The following is a 23,554-nucleotide window of genomic DNA, read 5'->3' as shown; positions in this document are numbered from 1 at the left end:
AGTTAACGCTAGTTGTCGCTCATATCTATGATAGTTAATAGTTGATGTATCATATCTATGTTCTCATAGTTTTTTTTTCCCTCAAATTGCCTCTGAAGATACTCATTTTTTTGTTGAGATTTTTGCCGCATAACTGTACATACATATGTATGTGAACAAACTGTACTATTAAGTAGCATATTATTATTATTATTATTATGTTCATCATCATCATTGTTATTATATTCCGAGCCTCTATGGATTCTCTGGACCTTCTCCAGATTTTCTAGAGACTTCCCTTTTACTGATAGACTCACTCTTCAATAATAGTTTATAGTCGATGGTTGCGTACTTTTTTACATGTTTCTGATATTCATTGCCATGTTTATGAATAAGCATATGCTTTCGGCATGTCCGGCGTGGCGTCAGCTCCAAGCAGCAACGCCCACCCTATCCGAGAAACCTAGGATGAATAATACATGGTATCTTTTCTTTTGAACAGTTGTTATCATGTTTAGATATAAAGTTTGAATAAAGTGCTTTATAGTTGTTTAGCTGTTATTGAATAAATTTTATTTCTGTCTTTTCTATCTTGTTGCAATCATTTTACTTAACCGATTTGAAGTCCGCACGGTTTTACAGATTTCCCATGACCTCATTCGCCAACGATAAGTGCAATGGCGTCTGCTACTTCGTGAACTCCTGCAATCCAAAGGTTGTTGGATAAGATAGAAAGTTCATTAATCGTTATGAATGTTAAGATTTATTTTTATCACCTCTTTGTGAAACGATTAAGGTAGATTGGCTTAATGGCACGAATATTTTATTATCTAAGGTGGTAAAGGAAAAGCATAATTATGAGGTGAGTTCTCTTCCAATAATTGATACAATAGTTTATCACTTGGTGCAGTCGTGGGTAATGGAGGTGTGGGTTAGACTCGTGTTACCTTGAGCAAACAGCCGACTAAAGATGACTGACTCATTTCTTCTTGCAATATCGAATTAATTTTTTCTGTATTTATGCGAATTTGATATGGTAAAGTTTTATATATTAATGTAAATTTCCGATCATTGAAGTTTTTTGATACCATGGGGAGCTGCATTGTGAAAGTTTGCGCATCCATCAAGATTATTCATTTTTGTTTCCCGCAGTTCTTGCATCATGAAGTAACTGGCAGATTTAATAAAATGTAAGATAATTTTTTTGCATTAAATCCTCCCTTTCAAATTCAAGTTATTAGTGTTCTGATTTTTAAGTAATCAGTATGCTTCCAACATTAGGAAAGAATAACTTTCCTGAAACATGAGTCGATTATATAGAGATTGAAATAGTTTTTAGAATTGTAATGGGATCTCTGTGCCTGTTGACAGAGCATCTTAACTCTACTGTTTAGTATTCTTGTTGTAGACTTCTCTTTTACCTTTTAGTATGATTTATTTCGAGTAACATGTAGCTGACAAAACTAATGCATGATTACAAAATGGTTCATATAGTATCACCTTTGGTTAATAGATATTTGGTGATGATTAATGCCAGTTATTAGGTTTGATAATTGTTAAAATTGATATCAGAATTCTTAGGTGATTATAAAATAAGTATTTTCGTTTTTAAAAATCTGATTTTATTATAGCACCTTTTAGATGATTTAGAACATTCAGTTCAGTTTTGATTTGCATTCTTGTAAAGGTTCACAGAGTTGAAGGTGGATTTACAGCATACTTAAGGGGTTAGATGACAGTTTCATTATGTCAGTTGATATTATACAGGCGTTGTCACAAAGCATGATGCATTTAAATTATAGAACAGTTAAAGATTGCTGTTAGGTTGGTGATTGTCGGAATTGCTTTCAAGATAGTTTCTGCATAACATTTTTGAATGGTTACACAAAAATTAATCTTAAGTTCAGTTTAATTTGTTCTATTCCCAAGTTATTTTACATTCTCTGCATATTGAATGGCATTTATTTTATCCACATTTGGCTAAAATAAATGTAAGTATTTATATAATAAGCATTTAGTTCACATTGACACTGAAAGTAACCTGAATTTACAAGATTAAATAGTTGATGAAGTGAGTTGCTCGAGTAAAGAGTATAATATAGAGAAGCAAGCTTATGCTATTCTTATGATTCATTCAGACTTTTTTTTTGCAATGGCTTCATAGTAACTTAACTAACCAGAGTATTTGCGTCTTTCATGTATGTTTAGATAATAGAAATTTGATATTTTCTCAAGGACAAATCTATAAAATTTTTAATAATGTTGCTTTGATAGCAGCATGCTGCCATTTCATGGATTTTTACTGGGTGCTATTTAGAAAAACATTAAGTGCAAAGAAAATCATGGAAGAAAAGTAGACACGGCATAGCATGATTGTTGTTTATCATTATTCTTCTGATGTCTCTTGACATCAGAAGAATATTACTTATATTTATGTCATAAGTATTACTTATATTTATAAGTATTAATTTTCATTGGCCATATAGATTTCAAGCAGATAAGAAAACAAAATTTTGAAAAGCTTTTGAGAGGTAACAACTAATATCAGAGATGCATATTGGCTATTAGGATAGAATGAAAGAATACAGTCTGCAATTTCTGATGTGAAAAGGTTATCCAATAGAGAATATAAATTGAGAGAAGCTCACCAGATAGATAGTATTGAGTTTTCAGAGGGCAGGATGAACAAATAATCATCCTTTCCTCCATGCAAAAATCTCTCCAAGGACAAAATTGTTGAGGTTTTTGCATGGAGAGTACTGAGTGATTGGAATCTGTTACCAAGATAAATAGTAGAATAAATTGTAATATTACTGTAAACCACCCACACCAGATCATTTGACTCTATGATGGTGCAGAATAATAATTAATAATAGACTCAGAGTATGTGTATGCAAGATGCACATCCTTCATGAACAGGAAAGTAGCTGAATTAGAGTATTGTAATAAAAATGAAAGTGCTTAGTTGAAGAGGAGGGTGACTTGAGAGGGATACAGCAGGGAAGTACTCAAGTCATATGTATTAACGATATTGGGATTGGTACAGATAATAATATAACAATTATTTGCTAGTGATGAAAAGCTAGGAAGTGTGATAAGGACCTTTTCTGATATAGAATCCTTATAGACTGATATTAACAAACTGGTCCTGTAGGCAAATTATAATGAATTTTATTTCAGTTTGCTGAGTGCAGGGTTATGCATTTTCAACTGGGAGCAGTGAAGGGCAAGAATGATCATTAATTGATCAAAGATGATCATTAATTGCCGAGACCTGGGAGTGATAGTAGACAGCTCAAGTTTAAGGACCACATTGCTAAGGTGGTTTATCCCCCCCTCCCCCACACAGCATTTGTTTGCTATAGGCCTAGTGGCCTGTTGTGTGTGTGGGAGTAATATAAAAGTTGCTACATCAGAGAGCTACGATGTTGAAGAAGACACCAACTCGTAGAAATGAAGTTATTCTCCCATTTTACAAGGCTTGAATAAGGATCACATCTTAACTACTGTACTTAGATATGGTCATCTGACTTTAACAGAGATGAGACAGTTGAAGAGGCTAAGCATAGGGCAACCAAGATGATATTTGGCTTATGTTTATGTTAGTGCATATGAGGACTGAGGAATTGTGGTTTTGTAGTTGTGAAAGATGAGTTTTTTTTAGCATGATAAGTTTTACTGCTTTTGGCAAGTTTGTGTGTGTGTGGAAGCAGGGAACTAGTTTATCCATGGAAACTGAGTAAGTGTATAGTTAAGAAACATCTTATATCCAGTTTCTTCCTGTGTGTGTGTTGGGGGGGGGATTGGCTGCTAATAGATGTTGTCAGTTCATCTTTGGTGAATGTTTTCACCAAAGATGAACTATATATTTAGAAATATATATTTAGGCATTGTGTGGCTTAGAAGAGGCCTTTCCTCAGTGAATCCTCAACTACCTGGAGAAGGCCTGCATAATAATAATAATAATATAAAAAGAAGAAAATTTATATTTAGTTAGCAATATCTTTCTGCTATGATGGTACTTTGCTAGACTACTTGACAAATGTGCATATTATTATTGTTTGTGCATCCCACACTAAATCTGTATGTTAAAATTGTGGATGGGATGAGGATTAGATTATTTGAAAACTTTATTTTACAGGCTAAACAAGGTACTTTTTCAAGCCACTTAATGCCTTCATTAACCAGTTGTTGTCTTACTGGGTGATTAAAATCATTTCCTACCTAATTACATTGAACAACATCCGTGTCACAGTAGGAATTGAACCTATATACCCATCCTTTGTCAGTTAGGCTAGGTGAATTAGGTCTTGTTCGATGAACCAAATTTTGAATAAATCCTTTATATACTAGTATATACATATAAGCCTCTATATACGAGTTGCCCTGTCCTGAAAATACTTCGGGCATGAACAACTTTGTTTGCTTAGGCTTGGATAAAGGAGTAAACCAAGAATATAATTCCTTGACATCTTTAATTTATAGAATAAACCCTGTTATTGTGACATCTGAAGTAAAATTAAATTTGCATTATACTACTGGTCAGCAGTTATAAATGACAGATTTCAGATTTCAGAACAGATTAAACCATCTAGTCTGTCAAATTTTTCAAGGTATCCATTACCTTGTGATAGGGATTTATTTAATTTTTAAAAAAGTTTGACAAAATTATTTTAAATATTCGAACAAAATTGCATTCCTTATTGTATGGTGCAAAATATTTATTATAGATAACCAAGTTACAATAGCTATTTGATAGTAAGTATTGATAACAATTTAAGCCATTACCATTGAATTATGCTTTTATATATACATACACATACCTGTCTGTATCTACCTATAGAATTGTGTGTGTGTGTGTGTATATATACATACACACATATAGTGTGTGCTGCCAGTCAGTGATCTTTATAAAAAAAAAAAAAAAAAAAGACTTGAATAATAAAATTTCCTAAAATGCATTGAATCTTGACATGGCCTCTCAGCAATGCTCAGTATTTAGTTTTCTGATCACCTACCCTTTAACCTCAGCTTTCATCTCAGTAGAAACAAATAAAGAAATATATTCAAGAAAATATTTACATGTGAAAGCTTCATTCACTTCATGCATTAATACAGAATGAACAAAAGTAAGGTTCTTATTCTTATGTCTTTATATTTTAGAGGAAAAACATACTATACATTAATTATAGCCAAATCATATTAGCATGTGTCCTGTATAGAGTTCAAATTTTTAGGCTCTGCTCTTCACTAATGCTAGTTTTCTTTTCTTAAATAACAGACTAATTTATGTGATAGTTTTTATATATTATAAAATTTTTTGCTCTTGTATCAAGCACATCTTCAGTATGAATTTTAAATTGAACAAGCAGAAGAGACATCTAGAAAACTCAACAATGAAAACGTGAGCTACTTGCAAAATACATTGTCCTATGAGCCAGAACTATCTGGACTTGTGGAACATACAGAACTAACTTTCGAAAAGACTTAAGGTCCTTCACAAAAGTGGTTCTCACTTAGAATGTTTATACAAAGAAAGTTGTGAAGCCTTATTTCATTGACCAGATCTGAATAGAACTGATTATTCCTCGTATCAGAAATAGTTCAACCACATTCAGAAATAGTGCAGTTAGGACCTTAATGCAGTTTAGACTGTACTACTCTCATTTGTGTGCAGGTCATTTGTTAAATCTTCAGTTCTCTTCAGCCTGTTTAATTTAAAAGTTATACTGATGCTCTTGATACTATAGCAAAAATTTTATGACAAATAAGGACTATCTTGTAAGTTAATTTTATTTATTTTTTGTTCTTTAAGGGGATAAAAATATTTACATGAGCAGGTAGATAGTGATTTCACAGTTGTTTTGCAGCTTTCGAAAGGAAGACCTGGATTTCCAAAACAGTTTTTACGAGCTTCTTCTGATGCTTATTTATCTACTTTTCACTGAAATTTTCTTCATCTCCTTAACTGAAATGCTAAAGCTTGCCACGACTATTATCATGTTGCAGGAGTTGATTCTTGTTGAAAGTTTTTTCACTTTGTTACACTATAAATTAAAGATGCCAAGATGTTATATTCTTGGTTTAATCTTTTATGAAAGCAATTGTGAAATAAGCTTTTGTGAAAGCAAACAAAGTTTGCACATGAAGTAATTTCACGACTGGACTACTTGTGTATAGAGGCTAATGACTTCACATCACTTATCTTAATATCCCATAATGCAAAGCACTTATTTATATGGATATGCATAAATACTATGCATTATGGGAAGGGTCAGTTTCAACCTTTATTGAGGACTTATGCATGACTTCAAGCTTGGTATCACTTCTGGGTCTGGCTCCCACTGATAAGACCTCAATAAAGGTTGAAACTAGTTGGATAATGACCCTTCCCATAATGTATAGTATTGTACATGTCCGTATGGATATGTGCTTTGCATTATGAGATACCGAGGCAAGTAATGTGAAGTCATTAGCCTCTACGTACAAGTAGCCCAGTCGTGAAGTTACTTCACTTGCAAACTTTGTTTGCTTACACTTGGATAAAGGATTAAACGAAGAAGATAATTTCTTAGCATCTTTAATTTTTAGGGTTTATTCTCCTAATCTTAGTTGCACCAAAATTCAGCCCAGAAACACTAAATGCCATATTTTGATAACTGAAATGTTTTGGATTGTAATCTGGTTGTTATGTGATTGGACTTCAAAGATTTAATTGGAGAAATAGGTGGTAGAGGTCTCTTGTCTAACCTACTTTAAGTAGGTTGACTGTAGGATGTTTCTAGAGTTTGCATTATTACTGACTTAATTATTTAACGATAATGTTTCTGGTGAAAAGGTAATGGGGAAGTACATTGAATGCATGAGAATTCATTTTTTATATATATATGTATTCATGAGCTTCGACTAGATTGTTATGATACATTTTAAAAATAGAGATTTAATGACTTTAAACCGAGATAAAATATTAAGTTTTAATGAGAACGATACAACTAGTTTCATCTTTTTACAGCCTTCATCAGGTATCAACTAAAGATAGAAAATAATAATAAAAATTGAAGTTTCTAAAAAAACTGAGAACCAATTATGCAATACATAATTGACATATAAAAAACATTGTATTTATTCAAGTTGTTCTATCCAACATGCCATTGTTTATTGCGTGCGTGCTTGTAGGCTCTCGTAAACGTAAACGCCAGATATATATATATAAATTATATATATATATATAATTTAAAAAATAGAGAGGATTTGAAACTAATTAAATTATTAATAAAATTAAGTTAATCCAATTCAATCTAATCATGTATAGTAAACTGAAGGATGTTGTTTAACTTAGGTTTGCTATGTTAATGTAGTTTTTCAAGGAAATTCTGTTCTGAAAATCACTCAGACTATCCATATCCAATTCCTGTATAATGGGAAGAACATTTATTCAGTGTGATTTATTTTGTTTTAAGCATCAACATTTATTGGCAATGGTCACATAAGATTTAGATCTTCAAACAACAACATATTATCCTCTCACAAAATATAAGATGTAATCTTCAGCAAATTGACAAATGTGTTTTAAAAATTTTAACACTGAAATTCAAGCCTATTAAAACATTAACAAGAACCTCCATCACTGACATTAAATGCTCATTAGATGTTTCCAGTTTTTTTTTTAAGCATTCTTTCTGTTCTACTAGTCTATTTAGAACTGAAGCTATATCATGCTTATATAAGCTATATTTTTTGGTAATACTAGCAGATTTGGTAAACCAGTTTGGAATTGACTGAAGCAAGTGAGGTTATTAGGTCAGTTTAGTTTCTTATTAATTTCATCTGCATGTGATAGAAAACTGCCGACCTGTCTGATATATGCCAACTCACCCTCATTTAAAAGGCCATATAAAAGTTCTTTGTATTTCCTTAAAAAAAATTAAAAGTTCTTTAATTCCCTAGCTGGGAATTAAACCCATTTTCTTTCCAACCAAATGTGGAGGATTACAGAGATATGCTTTCCTGAGTACATGGACTGTCTGCTTTCCAAAACCAAAATGTGTTGTCACTGTACACATATCAGCCACATGATTTGAAGAAAGAGAATTAAAAAAAAAAGCATGTTGAACATAGTAATGATTTATTGAAAATTAACAACATATATATCATACATAAAATATCATTACATTATCAATGTGAACAAAGTTTAGTAATTACTATCTAAGCCTTTTTTTGAGAATACTTTACCATTCATCTTCAACTGTCCATCTGGGTCTGCTATGTAGATAATATATTTTTATCTGGCCTCATTCTGAAAATGAACTAACCATCTTACAACACATTAACAGTCTATATTTTCAAATTCAGTTCACTGTGAAAAAGAAAAGCTCTGGAGATATATATAAACCAGTGTTAGTAAACCTACCTTCACTTACAGATATATAATATATACAGAGTTCAACTCATCATTCTTCCCAAATGATTAGTTGTTAAAACTTTAATTAGCAAAGTACAGAACATTTGTTCCTCATCTTTGTAGCAAGAGCTTTTTCCAGTCCTATGCTTAATGGAATAAAATTAAATAGCTTTCATCCCTGACGTGCTCAATGGATTTTGAACTCTTACAATCATACATCTAAGGTACATATAGAATACAGTAGAACACAGCTCCTACCCCATACATTTTGGGCATCTATTGCTCAATATTCTACCTATTGGTAGAATATTTAGATTTCACCTGATAGCTACATATTTGCCAATAAACTATCTCTAGCTATTGGTTATCAGATGATTCTTTGTGAACTACAGTTTAGCATATTTTGGAACTTACTATTCAATGGGGGGAGGGGAGGAAATAGTGAACATCGCTACTGCATTTGGTACTGGAAACCTCATAAGTTGGGTCTTGCACAGCCCAATTCTGAGACTGAACAAACAGTATCTTTTGGAATGATACCTGCATAATTTGCAGAAGCAGTTTTAAATATGAGCATCTGTTCAGAGGAAGTTCAGAAGCATTATTACATTATCTAAATTTAAATCAGAATAATTTCCTCTCACTCCTGAAAATTTGGTAGATTTACATTCCTAGCAGATATCAAAAATGATTAATGGTCTGATATTATCCTTCTAGCTCATGTCACTTGCTTTTACTGATGGTTATTTATGTTGTATTTTGGTTTATATAAATGTTGCTTGTTCCGCACTAATGTACTGTTATTTTCAATACAAAATATCTGTTGCTAATTTTCATTAAGTCATTGCTATATCTTACTCAGAAATTGTTTTATACTCTTTTATCAAGATTTTATTTCTCCATTCTCAAAATTATATTTGCTAGATCTTGACTTTGTTTAGATTGTTTTTTGTGTTACTCTCTTTACTCAGAAGAGCTAGCAGTATATGACAGTACAAAATCAAATTAAATTGTGTGTAGTGATTTAAATTTTTCTTCAAAAAAGTTCATGTATCTTGAGATAGAGGATGAATTATTTCCGGGTTTTCATGGAGTTATAAGACTCGTTATGGAGTCTTATGCACTCGAGTATGTTCATATATATACATGTATTATATCTGCCTATCTTTTTCTCTCTCTCTCTATATATATATATGTTCATATACCTAATTATATACTAATGTAATTTTTTGCATTATTTATAATATTTAAAATATATTAATTGAAATTACCCTGTCCTATCCTTCTTATCCTGATGTCCATTCCCAAGACTGGCTAACTTGGCTATGGCTGAGGAAGATCCTTAAGCTCCTCATGTCTTCAATTAGAATCGAACCTAGGACACTGGTTCGGGGGGGGGGGACGAAAAGCCCCCCCCCCAGCATTTGATTTACTTGTTTGTTTGCTTACTTGGGAAATAGGATTAAAACTAAGTTTATATAAAATTACTTGGTATCTTTAATGTGTTATATATATATATATATATATATATATGACTTCAGCATTATCTCATTCTCAGTATCTCTTGGGTCTGACTCCCATTGAAGTGGTTTTCCATGGTTCATGGGCTTCTGAAGTTAGGGTGGCCAGACGTACCTAATTTTGGGATATAATATTCCATTTACTTAATTAAATTTATAAAATACCCCTTTTGTAAAATCTTAAATGGGGTACGAAAAATACCCCTTTTCGGCGTTTCGGACATAATATCAATTTTTCGGTTTTCTGTACTAAATAAATATTGATTATTGCCTTTACTGTGAATGCCACCAAGTAAGCAAAATATAAATGCTACAAATCATATAATACCAAGTTTAGGTGATTATATAAGAAGATAATTAGCCGCAGGTAAATATTTTGTTGAAATGCATTCTCAAAAGCTCGAAAAACAACTTTGCATCCTACTTATATAGATCGTTATAGGATATTTATATTATGTTTACTTTGTAATGCTCGGCACCTGTCACAAGCCTGACACGAGGGGGAGTATGGGCTCCTGCGGTCACTACTTGAGATCTTTTTTATTTCACTGTATTAACGTAAGGCAATAAATTCTATAAATACTACTTTAAACCTTTTCACAGAATGTCCTCTTCATTGTCATCAAATACAGAAGAAGAAAAAATACAGAGGTTAAATCAAGAGATAAAAAAGAAGATAAAACATCAGAATTATTTCAACGAAGAGTGGCAGAAAACTTACGCATGGGTGATTAAAGGATGAACTGTTGGTAAAGCAAAATGTTTATGGTGCAGTTGTGAATTTTTCATAATAAATGGAGGTGTTTATGACCTTAAAAAGCATATGTTAAGTAATAAGCATAAAAAAGGGAAATATTAGCTAGTAATCCAACTTTAAATTCATTTTTCATTTCCTCGACATTGTCATTAGTTTTGGCTGAAGAACAAAAGATTGTTGCCGCTGAAGCTACGTTTGCTTATCACACAGTGAGACATGCGCATAGCTATTGATCATCGGATTGATATTCGATGATTGATAGCTAACAATCTATCGATCATCGAATTCATTCATTCATTATTCAAAACATTATTTAGTGATTCAAAAATTGCTTCTCAATTGACATGCACGCGAACAAAAATATCTAAAATAATAACAAATGTTTTAGCAAAAGACTGTATATCTACAGTTGTGGGGAATTTAGGAGAAAATCAGCCATTTTCAATTGCAACAGATTCATCAAATAAAGGAAACATTAAAATGTTTCCTTTAATGTGTAGATATTTTTCTAAATCTAGTGGAGGAATTCAAACAAAACTTTTGATTTCTTTAACAGCCAGTCAGAAACTTCAAAAGATATTTCACTTTGCTTACTTCAAAAGTTGAAGGAGCTGAATTTAAATCCTGAGAACATTGTTAGCTTTTGCGGTGATAATGCTAATATAAATTTTGGTATTAATCAGAGTGTATTTACAGAATTAAAGAAATTTAATAATTATTCAAGAACACATGCAATTTACAGACAAAAATTACTAGTTGTGGTGGTGTTGGAAGTGGGCGTTAGATGGCGTTGATGGAGATGATTCGTAGTAGAGGTTAGGTGTAGAGACAGTTGTAGATGTCCTCCCATGATGAGTCTTCGGACTCCTTGGAGGTATCAGGAATAATAATAATAATAATAATAATAATAATTTAATAGATATGGGGTGTCTTTGCCATGTCTTACACAATGCAATAAGAAAAGCTACAAGCTGTTTAGAAGTTGATATAGAATGTGTAATTTTAAAAACATATGATATTCAGATCTAATGCGTCATGTTCCTACAAGATGGTTATCACTCCTTTGAGCAGTAGATAGGCTAAACAAAAATTTTGAGCCAGTGAAAAACTATTTTCTATCTTTGGAAAGATGTCCACCTATTTTACAAGATTTTTTTTCGAATGAATTAGCTGAAGTCTACCTTTCTTTCTTTTCAAATGCAGCAACCTGTGTCCAAAATGTTATTTGTAATCTAGAGCAGGATGGTCCATTTATAATAGAACTATTTAACCTAATGGCCAATCTAAGAAACTCCCTACTTTCTAAATTAAATGATCAATTTTATGGATTCGTTACTATACAAAAATTGAAATCTTGTCGCAAACTAGTAGAGATAAATTTGTTTAAGAAAAGGGCAGACTATTTTCTGAAAACTTTAATTCAGTATGTTGAAAAAAGATTTAGTTTCGAAAATAATAAGTACGAGTATCTTAATATATTCAAATTACATTAAGTGGCACATTTTGATCTTTTCTTAAAAGTTATAGATTTATTTAAAATTTCCAATATTAATATTGATTTGCTATATGAAGAGTGTGTCCTGTTAAAATCGTTCCATAAAAATATTGACACAAAAGAACTCAAAAATATCACAAATGTTTGGATAAAATTTTTAAATGCATATGATGTGCCTAATATTGAAAAAATTATTAATTTTGTTTTTGCTTTGCCTCACTCAAATGCAATGAGTGAGCGAGTATTTAGCTTAATGTTCAACTCTTGGAAAAAGGATAGGAATAGATTAGACCTAAAAACTGTTGAGGGAGAATTACTGGTGAAAACCAATTACAATATGTCATGCAAAGAATTTTATGCAGTTGTATTAAAAAAATGAAAAATTGCTAAAAGAAATTCGCTTGAATACAAAATATTGTTAGGTAAATACTTCTCTTTTGATAAAATAAATCAGGTTTACTGAATTTATATTGTAAATGATTATGCAAAGCATATCATGAGTATATTTCTAAAAGCTTACATTAGTGTTCATAACTGCCAAAATAAAATATTTAAATTTTGTTTAAAGACTTGCTAAGAATTTGCAAGAAATAAAATAATCTTATTATCATTGTTCTTCTTTATGTTTGATAGTACGATTATCCCCAAGGCCAATAATGAATACCCCAAAACCTAATTATGAATATCCCAAATCCTTGCCATGAATACCCCAAAATCTACATATGATACCCCAAAACCAAATTTTTAATCTGGTCACCCTAGCTGAAGTGGTCTTAATCACTGCATTCCATTGGATGTTTGCTTATGGTATAGCTGCTACTTATGTGACCTTCATTGGATCCTTTGGTGGATGTTTTTTCTTGGAAGATGAGTGGTTCTGCTCAGTGGATGTGCTTATTACTGAGTAGAATCACTGCTGAGTATCCTTGAATGATCAAGAGTTAGATTTAAAATTACCCTTTGGGTTACTTTTTAAGGTTAGAGTGATCTGGGGATCATCTGATTTTTGGAGAAGACCTTTTTGAAACACAATACTTATACAGTGGTTGAAACTGGTCTTGGTAGTGGCCCTTCCCATAATACTTTGGGATGAAAAGATTACAATACTGTGTATATTGATGAAACTGGACTGCAGGAAATTAATCAGTGCAAGGATTTGGTGGCAATAGTTATGCAGGAAGTTGAAGTGTAGGTTGAGGGGATAGGATAAAAAAAGTTACTAAAGGTAATTACTAAAAAGAGCCATATGGCTTCATTTCGGCGATGTAAAATTACACAGGCAAAGTAGTTATTAGATCCAACATTATTTCAAAACTGAATGTTTGTAGAACTTAGAGGTTTCTTAAATTGACCAGAGGAGATTTTTATTTCTACTCAGTGGAAGTTATTTTTCTACTTCTGTGCTAACTCAGGCAAATTTCTTATGGAAAAGTGATTCTTTATAAATATATAACAAATAAAATTTACTCACAGGAATTTGTTTTTTAAAACAAGCATCATTAAGGCAATAAAAACAAATAAAATAATTCAAGTACTTTTTGGTCAGCTTTCTCACAGAAAATTAAGAGGTTAAATAGTAGTGGCCTAAGTACTGAGCTCTGGTGTACACCACTAGTCACCTGACTTCTAGATTCAGTATTCTCTCATATACTACTCTTTGATTTTTGTCCATGAGCCCACCTTCCTCACACACTCCCAAATTTTCCCTCATATCATTCTCCATTTGCTCTGATTTATATAAGTGTTCCTGTGGCATCCAGTGCTATTGACTTTTGTGGCAAAATCCAGCAGTATCATTATTTAATAATTTCCTTTATTAGACTTAGTTGTCACTTTGCGACGAATCTTTTGACTTCATTGAGGTCTGGTATTAATAATAATAAGTTAGCAGATTTCAGGCATAGATGGTACACCCTTGCAGAATGATCACTCAGTAATTGAACTATTTCATTCTCTATCAACAATCATTAAAGTCAGTCTTCCTTTTACTTGCCACATATACCTGTCTTCCATAAATTGAGGAACAAAGAGAAAAATAACAATAACTCAAAAACTGTATGATGAATTTCTATGTAGTTTGATGAAAAAAAGAAACACTCATTTATTTACAATGAAAATTGTAAATAAATAGTGTAATTCAGCAATAATATTGTATGTGAAGACAATGGTCAAAATGGGATTATCAAAGTGCCTCTATAAGAAATGTGGTCACCCATCACAGCACTCAGTGATGTTATGTACTGTTTATAATGATATTCAGGAGCTCAGGGTTGGGGGGGGGGGGTTGAGAGCAGCATCACGTCTACTTAGAACATCCCATATGTTCAATGGGATTAAATTAAGGTTAAGAGACGGCTAGTCCATATGTATGAATAGCCCCTTCTTGAAAATATTAGTCCATGAGCTTGCTCAATGATGGCAAGCATTATCCTCTATATTATTCAATAGAGGATAATGCTCTTGTAATGAAGGAAATGGACTTCTATAATCATCCTGATATAATTATCTCTCAGCAGAGAGAGATAATTCATTTCCTCTATATAAATATATTTATATAGAGGCTGTATAAATTCATTTCTTCCCATTCATGTGATTTTCTCCTTCCAATCTTTTTCTCCATAGTTGAAGTCCATAGTCCCTCATATAATTACTCATCCTACATTCATTGCGCTAATTTGCTAATGACGCCATTCAAAATTTCTCTTGTATCCCTCCCATCCCCTCCAGCCTATAGCAGCATCCAACTATATATTTCATTCTGTTGGATGAAATATAACCTCAAATGTACCTGAGGAGTTGCATTCAGTTCATGATTATTCTTCTATTTACTCATCTTTTGGATGCTTCCACTCGTACCTACTCACATTCCTCCCCCCTCCCTCCAACTCTAGTTTCCTGACTTTCACTTCTAAGCAGTCACTGAATAATACTTTGTCAAGACACTTAATTCTGAATCCATTCAAATGCAAACAATAAAAGTCCTTTTGCCAAAAACACACTTCATACAACATCTGCAAACTCCACACTATGGGTTATGGAGGAGGAATCCTGCACTGCTTATGCATTTACTCATTTGCAGTTATTTCCTTCACAACTCACCTCTGTCATATCATGGCAGCAGGCTCACAATTTTATGCTGTTGCTCTTTTTATTCACTTGTACCATCAACTCTTTCACATCTTTTTACATATCGCGCTATCAGGTAACAAAATGATATCTTTTTACGTATCATGCTTGCTACCTGCAAGATGATTTGTTTCTTGCAGGTAGCAAGATATAAATTACCAGTATCATGATCTGTGATATGGTAATCTCTCTTTCTCTTCTCTGCATAAAGTGACATAATTTTTTATTTTGATGAGAGTGAGTTATAATATTGTCATCCTAACATTTTAGATAGAAGAAAGTTTTTTTTTTTTTTTTCCTGGTTGCCTGTTAATTATGGCAGCCATTTTTATTTGGCTTATCTGCAGAATTTTAACAATTTTGGAGGGTTTAAAATTAACCACAGCTTATTTCCAATTTGTTTTTATTATCATTTTAATGTTTTATCTAATTTAATGAGTTCAAGGAGAGGTATGATAGATTGTGTGGATAGTTTGGGTTTCCTGTGATGAGTCATCAGACTCTTTGGAGGTGCCCATACAGTAATAATAGACCATATTATTTCTCTCACTTGAAAATGAAGTGGAATGAATTGTAAAAAAAAAAAAAAATAATAGACTTCCTCTGACTAGATTTTTGATGCTTTATGTAATAACCTGTACATAAATGTTAAATGCTTTTTACATAGCCATTTATTTTTATTCTCCCATTTGCTATTGTCATGTGCCACACACTCAGGAGGTGCTAAAATATTATTGAAGAGTGAATGTGTGAATTTTCAAAAGCTGGTCTAGGTTGAAGGGATGAAAATAACAGTGGACCAATGATCCCTCTAAGCTGTGCATGTGTGCACATGGACACTGGTCAAAAAAGGGAATGCACAAAATTTTTACTTTCAGAGATTCTAATTGACAGTCAGACCACAGGGGATGGAGGGATAAGAGTGTTTCATAGATTGATTGAGAAAGTCTCTAGGCTGGAAGAAATCATTTTTCATACCACTGCACAAGAAGGGAGGTATGTTATATATGCTGAAATGATTCATAAAGCATAGGAATTTATTAGTCATTACATAAATAAATTTCATTGACTAGTTTCACCACCTAAAATAGAATCGGTGGTTTCTTCAGGGTTAGACACATCAAAACCAATATAAATACAAACATCATGAAGTTGATTTAACATAGAAAAACCATCACAATATGAACAGGTAAATTAATTATAGACAGTAAACTTAAAAATGTGTCACATGAAAGATTTACTAAAGATCCTTCTAAACAGGATTGAGGCCAAAGTTGAGGAGGAGATGCCTGAGATTCCTTGACAGAGTTAATGAAATCAGCAAGAATGGAGGACTTAAATTCAACCCTAGCAAGACAAAGATTATGGTTCTCAAAGGAAATATAGAAGAGAAGCTCTTGAGAAACAAGTGTATCATAACAGAGAAATAATTGAAGTCGGCAAATTCATGTACTTGGGATCTGTCATTAATGTGAAGAATTGCTGTTCAGAAGGCATCAGAAGATTAGAAATGGCTAAAATGGTCAGAGACTTTTTTAAAGTGTGGAAGGATGGATTTATTTCCACAGGAACAAAGCTGAGGATTCTAAGTACAGCTGTTTTTTTCAATAGTGACTTATGGATGTGAAACTTGGAACCTAAAGAAATCCGATAGGAAAAACTTAGCTGCTTTTAACCTGGCGTTAGTAAGGTAGGGTGTCACAGACCCCAAAGATTTTAAATTGACTATAACTTTTTAACAACGCTTGGCAGTGTCATGCCTCAGTATAGCTTCCCTTCCTGTAACCCGCTACTCGATGCCATAGATGACAGGCTGTTGCGAGCAACAAGTTTAGTGTGGGACCCCACCTTACCACTTTTGTTACGTTTTCCCACTTTACTAATGCCCAGTTAAGGTGTAGTATTGCAGGAGACTGTTGAGGATATCATATGCTGAAAGGTGGCTAAATGGATGGATGCTAGAAAGGACTGGTAGAACTTTAAGATGCCTCAAGGCTATTGACAGAAGAAAGCTAAAATACTTTGGATGCATTGAAAGAATGGAAGGAGGACTTCTCAAAATGGAATAGAAGTATAAAGTACCTGGAAAAAGAGGAAGAGGTAGACAATAAATGAGACGGGTAGATGGTGTGTCTGAAGTAACTGATCTTTAGAGAGTTGAAGCCTCCAGTAACGCATACAACAGGACCACATGGCAAGGATTGGTGTGACACATCACTGAGCATCTGAGTGACCATACACCATCTACTGATGTCCATTGAACAACTGGATGGATGGAAAATGTAATGGACTAGCTGCGATTCTTCCAAAATCTTGTGGATCTGCTGATTGATGGCCACCATAATTAATAGGATCACAAGAAAAATCTCTCTCTATATATGTATATATAAAACATTCTAACATCCACTAGCTATAGGATAGCTGTATAACTCACTTTCATCAAAATACAAAATCATGCAGCTTTAGTTTTTAATTTTTAATTTGTTTTTTAGTTTTTTAATTTGATTATTTCACATGGAATGATCAGTGGCAAAATTGATTAATTATTCTCTTAATTACCTAGACAATTTTTAATGAAGATAGAAAATCCATTATAGAATATTTTTTTTTTTCAGGATTTATCGTGATCATTTATTATTCATTATGAATAACTATTATTCATAATGAATAATTGTGGAGACACTGCCATGTTAGAGAACTTTAACTATATTTTGAAATTCAATCTTTTGACCTTTATCAGTCATTCTCGGGGATACACACACATACACTGGATCATGCTACATTGGCAGTTACTGTAGTGGGCAGTGTATAACCCTGAAAGAAAGAATATTCTATAATGGATTTTCTATCTTCATTAAAAATTGTTTCTAGGTAATTAAGAGAATAATTAATTAACTTTGCCATTAATCAACCATTGACCATAGTTTCACCTCTGGTGTAAAAAAAAAAAAATAATTCATAAATAATTCGTAAATCTGAAATAAAAATTAATGAAAATAGATGTGATTATTTACTAGACCAGCTTATGTATTGCAAAAAATGTTTATAGAACAGGCATATCATTAGAACTAATAAACTTTTGTCTTTTTTTGTTGTTTCGAATTTTACATGTGAATTAGTGTGATCCCATTCTGTTAGTTATTAGAGCTGTGGTTAGACAGGTTAAGGGTTATCTAATCTAGAAACCCACCTACAGACCACATGTGACAGTTCTTAAGTCACTTCATACCACTAATAAACAGGGCAGCAGTCTGACATGGGGCACTGAAATTCATCTACCACCTAAAGATATTCACAAATGACCATCCTGCACTGAGATTAGAAACCTATTTTTTACTGATTAGCAAACAGAAGCACAGTCCACTTGGTCAACCAAGCCAGCTGTATACCAAAGACAAATATATAATTTTTAATATTTATGGACAAATTTGAGAATATCTTTACTTATGTCTTTAGTTTATAAAATAGTGTTTATCTTTATCTTCTTTTTAGTGAACATTCTATAGCATCTGCTCGTGCTTCAGTAATGTTGTATGATGAGGTTAACAAAAAGTGGGTTCCCAGTGGCACTTCTAGTGGCTTGTCTAAAGTTCACATTTATCAACATACTGTTAATAGTACCTTTAGAGTAGTAGGCCGTAAACTGCAAGATCATGAGGTAAGCTAAGGCAAGTTTTTTAGGAATAAATATTTAGTCATGAGTCTTTATTTAAATATACAAAATCATTGCCTTAATAATTACTGTATATGTCAGTTTATAAGATGAGACCTAAATTTTAGGCTATTTTTAGGTTTTAAGCGTATGTCGGTTGTATATGAAGACCACCCAATTTCTTCTTGTATTAATGCAATGTTAGGTATTGTTGTTATATCCGTTATTTTTATATCTATGCATATCCATTATTTTCTTGCATAGCATAGATTTAGTATTTATGCGAATTACCCTAATTAAAAGTGATTAGCCCCAATTTTAATTATTAATTTTGCATTTTTTTAAATTTTAGGATTATTAAAATTGTTATCATTTAAAATCATGGAACTAGCAACAAAGCGAAGAAAGTATGAAGCTTGATTTAAAATAAGGATAATTGAAAGGCCAAAGCAAACTAATAACTGTGATGCTGCAAGAAAGTTTGACATAACCCAGAAGATGGTAAGAGAATGGAGGAAGAAAGAAGATATTTTAAAAAAATTGCAAAAGAAAAAATATGGCTGATGGCTGCAACTGGAAAATTACGTTGCAGAATGGGTATTCGAACAAAGGCAGAATGGTTATCTTGTTGCAAGAAATATGATTAGAGCATATGCACTAAAATGGTCAAGATTAAATCCGGATGCAAGTATAGAATTTCAAGCTACTTCAGGATGGTGTAATCGTTTTATGAACAGACAAAATCTGGTAATATGACAAAATATGAAAATTGCTCAAAAACTACCAGCAAATCTTGACCACAAACTTACTAGTTTCCATAAATTTATTATTTAGTTGAGACAAGAACATAAATTTCTATTGTCAAATATTGGAAATATGGATGCTCCTATGAGCTTTGAAATGATAAGCAATAAAACAGTGGAGTCTCTAAAGGTAGTAAGAGTGTGCTAGTTTGAAGTACAGGTCATGAAAAAACAAGGTTTACGATTGTGTTGCCATGTGTGGCTGATGGAGCAAAGTTAAAAACAATGATCATCTTCAAACGTAAAACTAAACCTAAGATAAACTTTCCTTCAGGTGTTTTTGTATATTTTCATGAAAAAGGATGGATGGATGAAAATGGTTGAAATTATGGATAAAGTGTGGAACAAGATACCATGCGGTATAATGAAGAAACTCAGTTTACTAATATGGAATATGTTTTGTAGTCATTTAACTAAGAATATTAAAAGTCTTGTAGAAAAAAATAACACAAATTGCTGTTATATCAGGTGGTTTAACTTCTACATTGCAACCACTAGATGTCTGCTTGAACAAACCATTTAAAGATCACATGTGAGAAGAGTGGAATAATTGGATGTTGACTGGTGAAAAATCATTAACAAACGGTGGATCTATGCACTGCATCACTTGATATGTTGTGCAATTTTGTGATCAAAGCATGGAATAAAGTAAAAGTATAGACTGTAATAAAATCATTTAAAAAGTATGGTATCTCTAATCTTATGGATGGTATGGAAGATGATCTGTTGTGAGACACTGATGACGATGAAAACGAAATTAATTCACCCGATTCTAACTGGATGACGATCATTTAAACAATGAATCCGAAGAACTATTTTCAACAGATGAAGAAAATTAACATGAAAATTGAGGTTAATAATTATTTTTTTTTAAGACAAACATCTATTGTAATATTTTAAATAAATTTATGTAACAAAAAATTAATCTTTGTTTATAAACACCCTATTTTCTTATATAACAATGTATTGTAACCACCTAAATGTTCATCCAAGAAATTAAGCTTCCTTTTTTATACTTGCTGTATAAGACTACCCATGATTTCGAGGGGTTTTCTGTAGTATTTGAGAGTTGTCTTATACGCCGACATATACGGTATATATATAATATATTATTATTATATATATATATATTTATTTTTGTGTGTTAAGGCTTAAGTAATAGGGAAAAACTCATGATAAAAGTTTAATGAAGTGAAAGGCCCTAGAAAATGATTAAAAGAGCATTTAATGTTTCCAATATTTAGTCTCGGTTACAGACACATTATCAGGGTGTACAAAATGAGACTTGTAACATACGCAGCACAAAGCAAATTGAAACGTGGAGAAAAGACTAGAATCCTAACTAAGTGGGGGTGTCCTCTTTGGATACCTGTTTGCAGCCTAGGTTGTCAACTGGGATCTGGGAAGTATTACTGTTTCCCATATTTTTGGAAAATTTTATGCAACCATATTTATTTAAATTAGGCTAATTTTTAAGAGCCTAAGCCCATCCACCAAAGGGCCTGATAAAGACCATGTCAGTAGAAGCCAATAACATAGGCAGGTGTCTAATGGAATGCAGTGATTTGAGACCACTTCAGTGGTGTTGAAGTGCAGACCTCCAAAACTTACCTCAGATCACCCAACCTCAGTGGGTGAGCCAAAGGATCATTTAAGTCATTAACTCGATCACTCAAAGATACTCAGTGGTGGTTCTACTCAGTGACAGGCTCACTGAGTAGCGCTATCACCCTGTTACCGAGCAGAACTGTTCATCTCCCAGGAAGAAGTATCCACCAAATCAGCCCCAATAAAGGCCACTTCAGTGGACTGTTTACTAAGTACAGGTCTTCTCCAAAAACTAAGGCAGTCTCTTCTCTCAGATCACCCAATCAATGAGTGACCTGAAGGATCGTATAACTCATTACTCAGTAGCAGGCTCACCCTATCACTGAGCAAAACCACTTGCATCCCAGTGAAGGGCATCCACTGAAGTGGCCCTGATAAAAGCCACTTCAGCAGTACTCTCATCTGCAGAAAACTACATCAGTGGGAGCTAGACTCACAAGAGAGAAAAAGGTTGAAGTTGTGCAGAAGCCACATATTTCCCATATACAAGTAGTGAAAAGGTGTAACACTTTATCATTAAAATACTCTGGATTAGACCTAGTTTGAAGTTTTTTCACATGGTTAAAAATTAAAGATACCAAGAAATTATATCCTTGTTTAATCCTTTAATCCAAGTGTAAGCAAACAAAGTTTGTCCATGAAGTATCTTCACAACTAGGCTACTTGTATATAGAAGCTGATGACTACAGATTAATTGCCTTAGTATCGCATAATAAAGGGTGTTTCAAAAGGATGTATACAACTTTGCAGGAGAATACAGAATTAATTAGATGTACAAAATTTGACTGAGTGTCAAAACACATAACATGCTCACTCTGCACCATTGAAAGTCGCCATTTTCCAACATGCTTTATTACCAAATGACAACACTAGATGGCATGATACATCACACCATTCGCCGACTTTCAATGGTGCAGAGTGAGGATGTTGTGTGGCTTGGTTTTAGAAAACGAAGTCTGCAATAAGAGTCCAGAGGAATTTCCGCATTCAATACGGCAAAGTACCTCCTAGTAAGTGCACAATCTACATGTGGCAGAAAAATTTTGTGGAAATAGGCTGTTCTGTGTGTCATCCAAGGAAAGACCATGTGCTGCTGATGCTGTTGTAGAAGTTCAGGAAAGTTTCCAGAGAAGCTCTGGAAAGTCAACCAGGTGGCATCTCATCAAATTGGAATTCCACATGTAACTGTGTGGCGTGTTTTATGACAGCATCTATATTTAAGGCCCAACAAATTTACCCTCATATAACATTTGAAGAAAGACAATAAGAAGATATGGCAGGATTTCTGTATGGAAATAATCGGTAGGATAGAACAAAATAAGAACTTTTTGGACACGATAATTTTCAATGAGAAGTGCACTTTTCACTTAAGTGAGCAAGTAAACACAATTGCAGAATTTGGGGAAGCAAAAATCCACATGCCATCGTAGAACATGTTCACAGTGAAGAATTTATGGAGACACAACACACGTGTTACAGTAATTACTTATTAGAAAAGTAACATTTGACGTTTAACATGTGTATTGAGGTCATCATCAGGAAAAATACATATGTATAAGATACAAGCTACATGACACTGTACTATACAAAGATAAAATGAATCTAGATGCTTGTTAATCTTTTAACTTAGCCTGATCTCTTGTGGAGAAAAAATATATAAATAAATAAAATAAAAAATTAAAATACAAATAAATTTGAAACGGAACTACATTAAACATTTCTCAAGTCCTCTCATATTGAGATTTCCTTCTGGGCTTGGTCTGGTTATAAGGGTTGCAGATGGGTTCTCCACATTCTTGGAATGATTAATCCATTATTTTTGTTCAGGTTTGGATAATGTTTTAACAAATGTTTGTTTAGTATTTCACAAGCTTCTTTGAATTTTCTCTCAAATCAGGTTTTGGTGTTGTGTAGGGACTTAGTGCCTTTCTAGTTGATTCTGTGGCATGTTTGAAGTGTGTGGTCTGATAGGCCTTGTTTTATCATAGTGGAGGTATTTAATGTGTCGTTTGTGTTTGTCTTTTCTGATTGGGACAGTAGTCCTGTTTCCCCCTATGTAAGGTAGGTTGCAGGTACATTGGATTTTGTAATCTCCTGGATGGACCAGGTATGGAACAGGATTGTTGGAAGAGCTAAGTAAATTTCTTAATTTTGTCTGGGGTTTGAAGGTAGTCTTAATGTTGTATTCGAGTAACGTTCTATCTATTTTTTTT

General features: G+C 32.9%; 1 protein-coding gene across 1 annotated transcript in view; it reads left to right on the top strand.

Moving 5' to 3' along the window:
- The first annotated feature begins 671 nt into the window (after positions 1 to 671).
- The window catches only part of ena (ENAH actin regulator enabled), a 247,765-nt gene continuing 224,882 nt past the window's right edge, over positions 672 to 23,554 (top strand). Inside the window, exons 1-2 of the mRNA XM_090400769.1 lie at positions 672 to 841; positions 18,771 to 18,936. Coding sequence (XP_090256895.1) covers positions 837 to 841; positions 18,771 to 18,936 — 171 coding nt within the window. The 5' untranslated portion in view covers positions 672 to 836. The remainder of the gene's footprint in view (positions 842 to 18,770; positions 18,937 to 23,554) is intronic.

The sequence above is a fragment of the Typopeltis vanoorti genome, chromosome 11 (assembly GCF_054136105.1).
Source record: "Typopeltis vanoorti isolate ZY-2024b chromosome 11, IOZ_Tvanoo_1.0, whole genome shotgun sequence".
Taxonomy (NCBI): domain Eukaryota; kingdom Metazoa; phylum Arthropoda; class Arachnida; order Uropygi; family Thelyphonidae; genus Typopeltis; species Typopeltis vanoorti.
The sequence above is the reverse complement of the archived record's forward strand: the minus strand, read 5'-3'. Positions and strand labels throughout refer to the sequence as shown.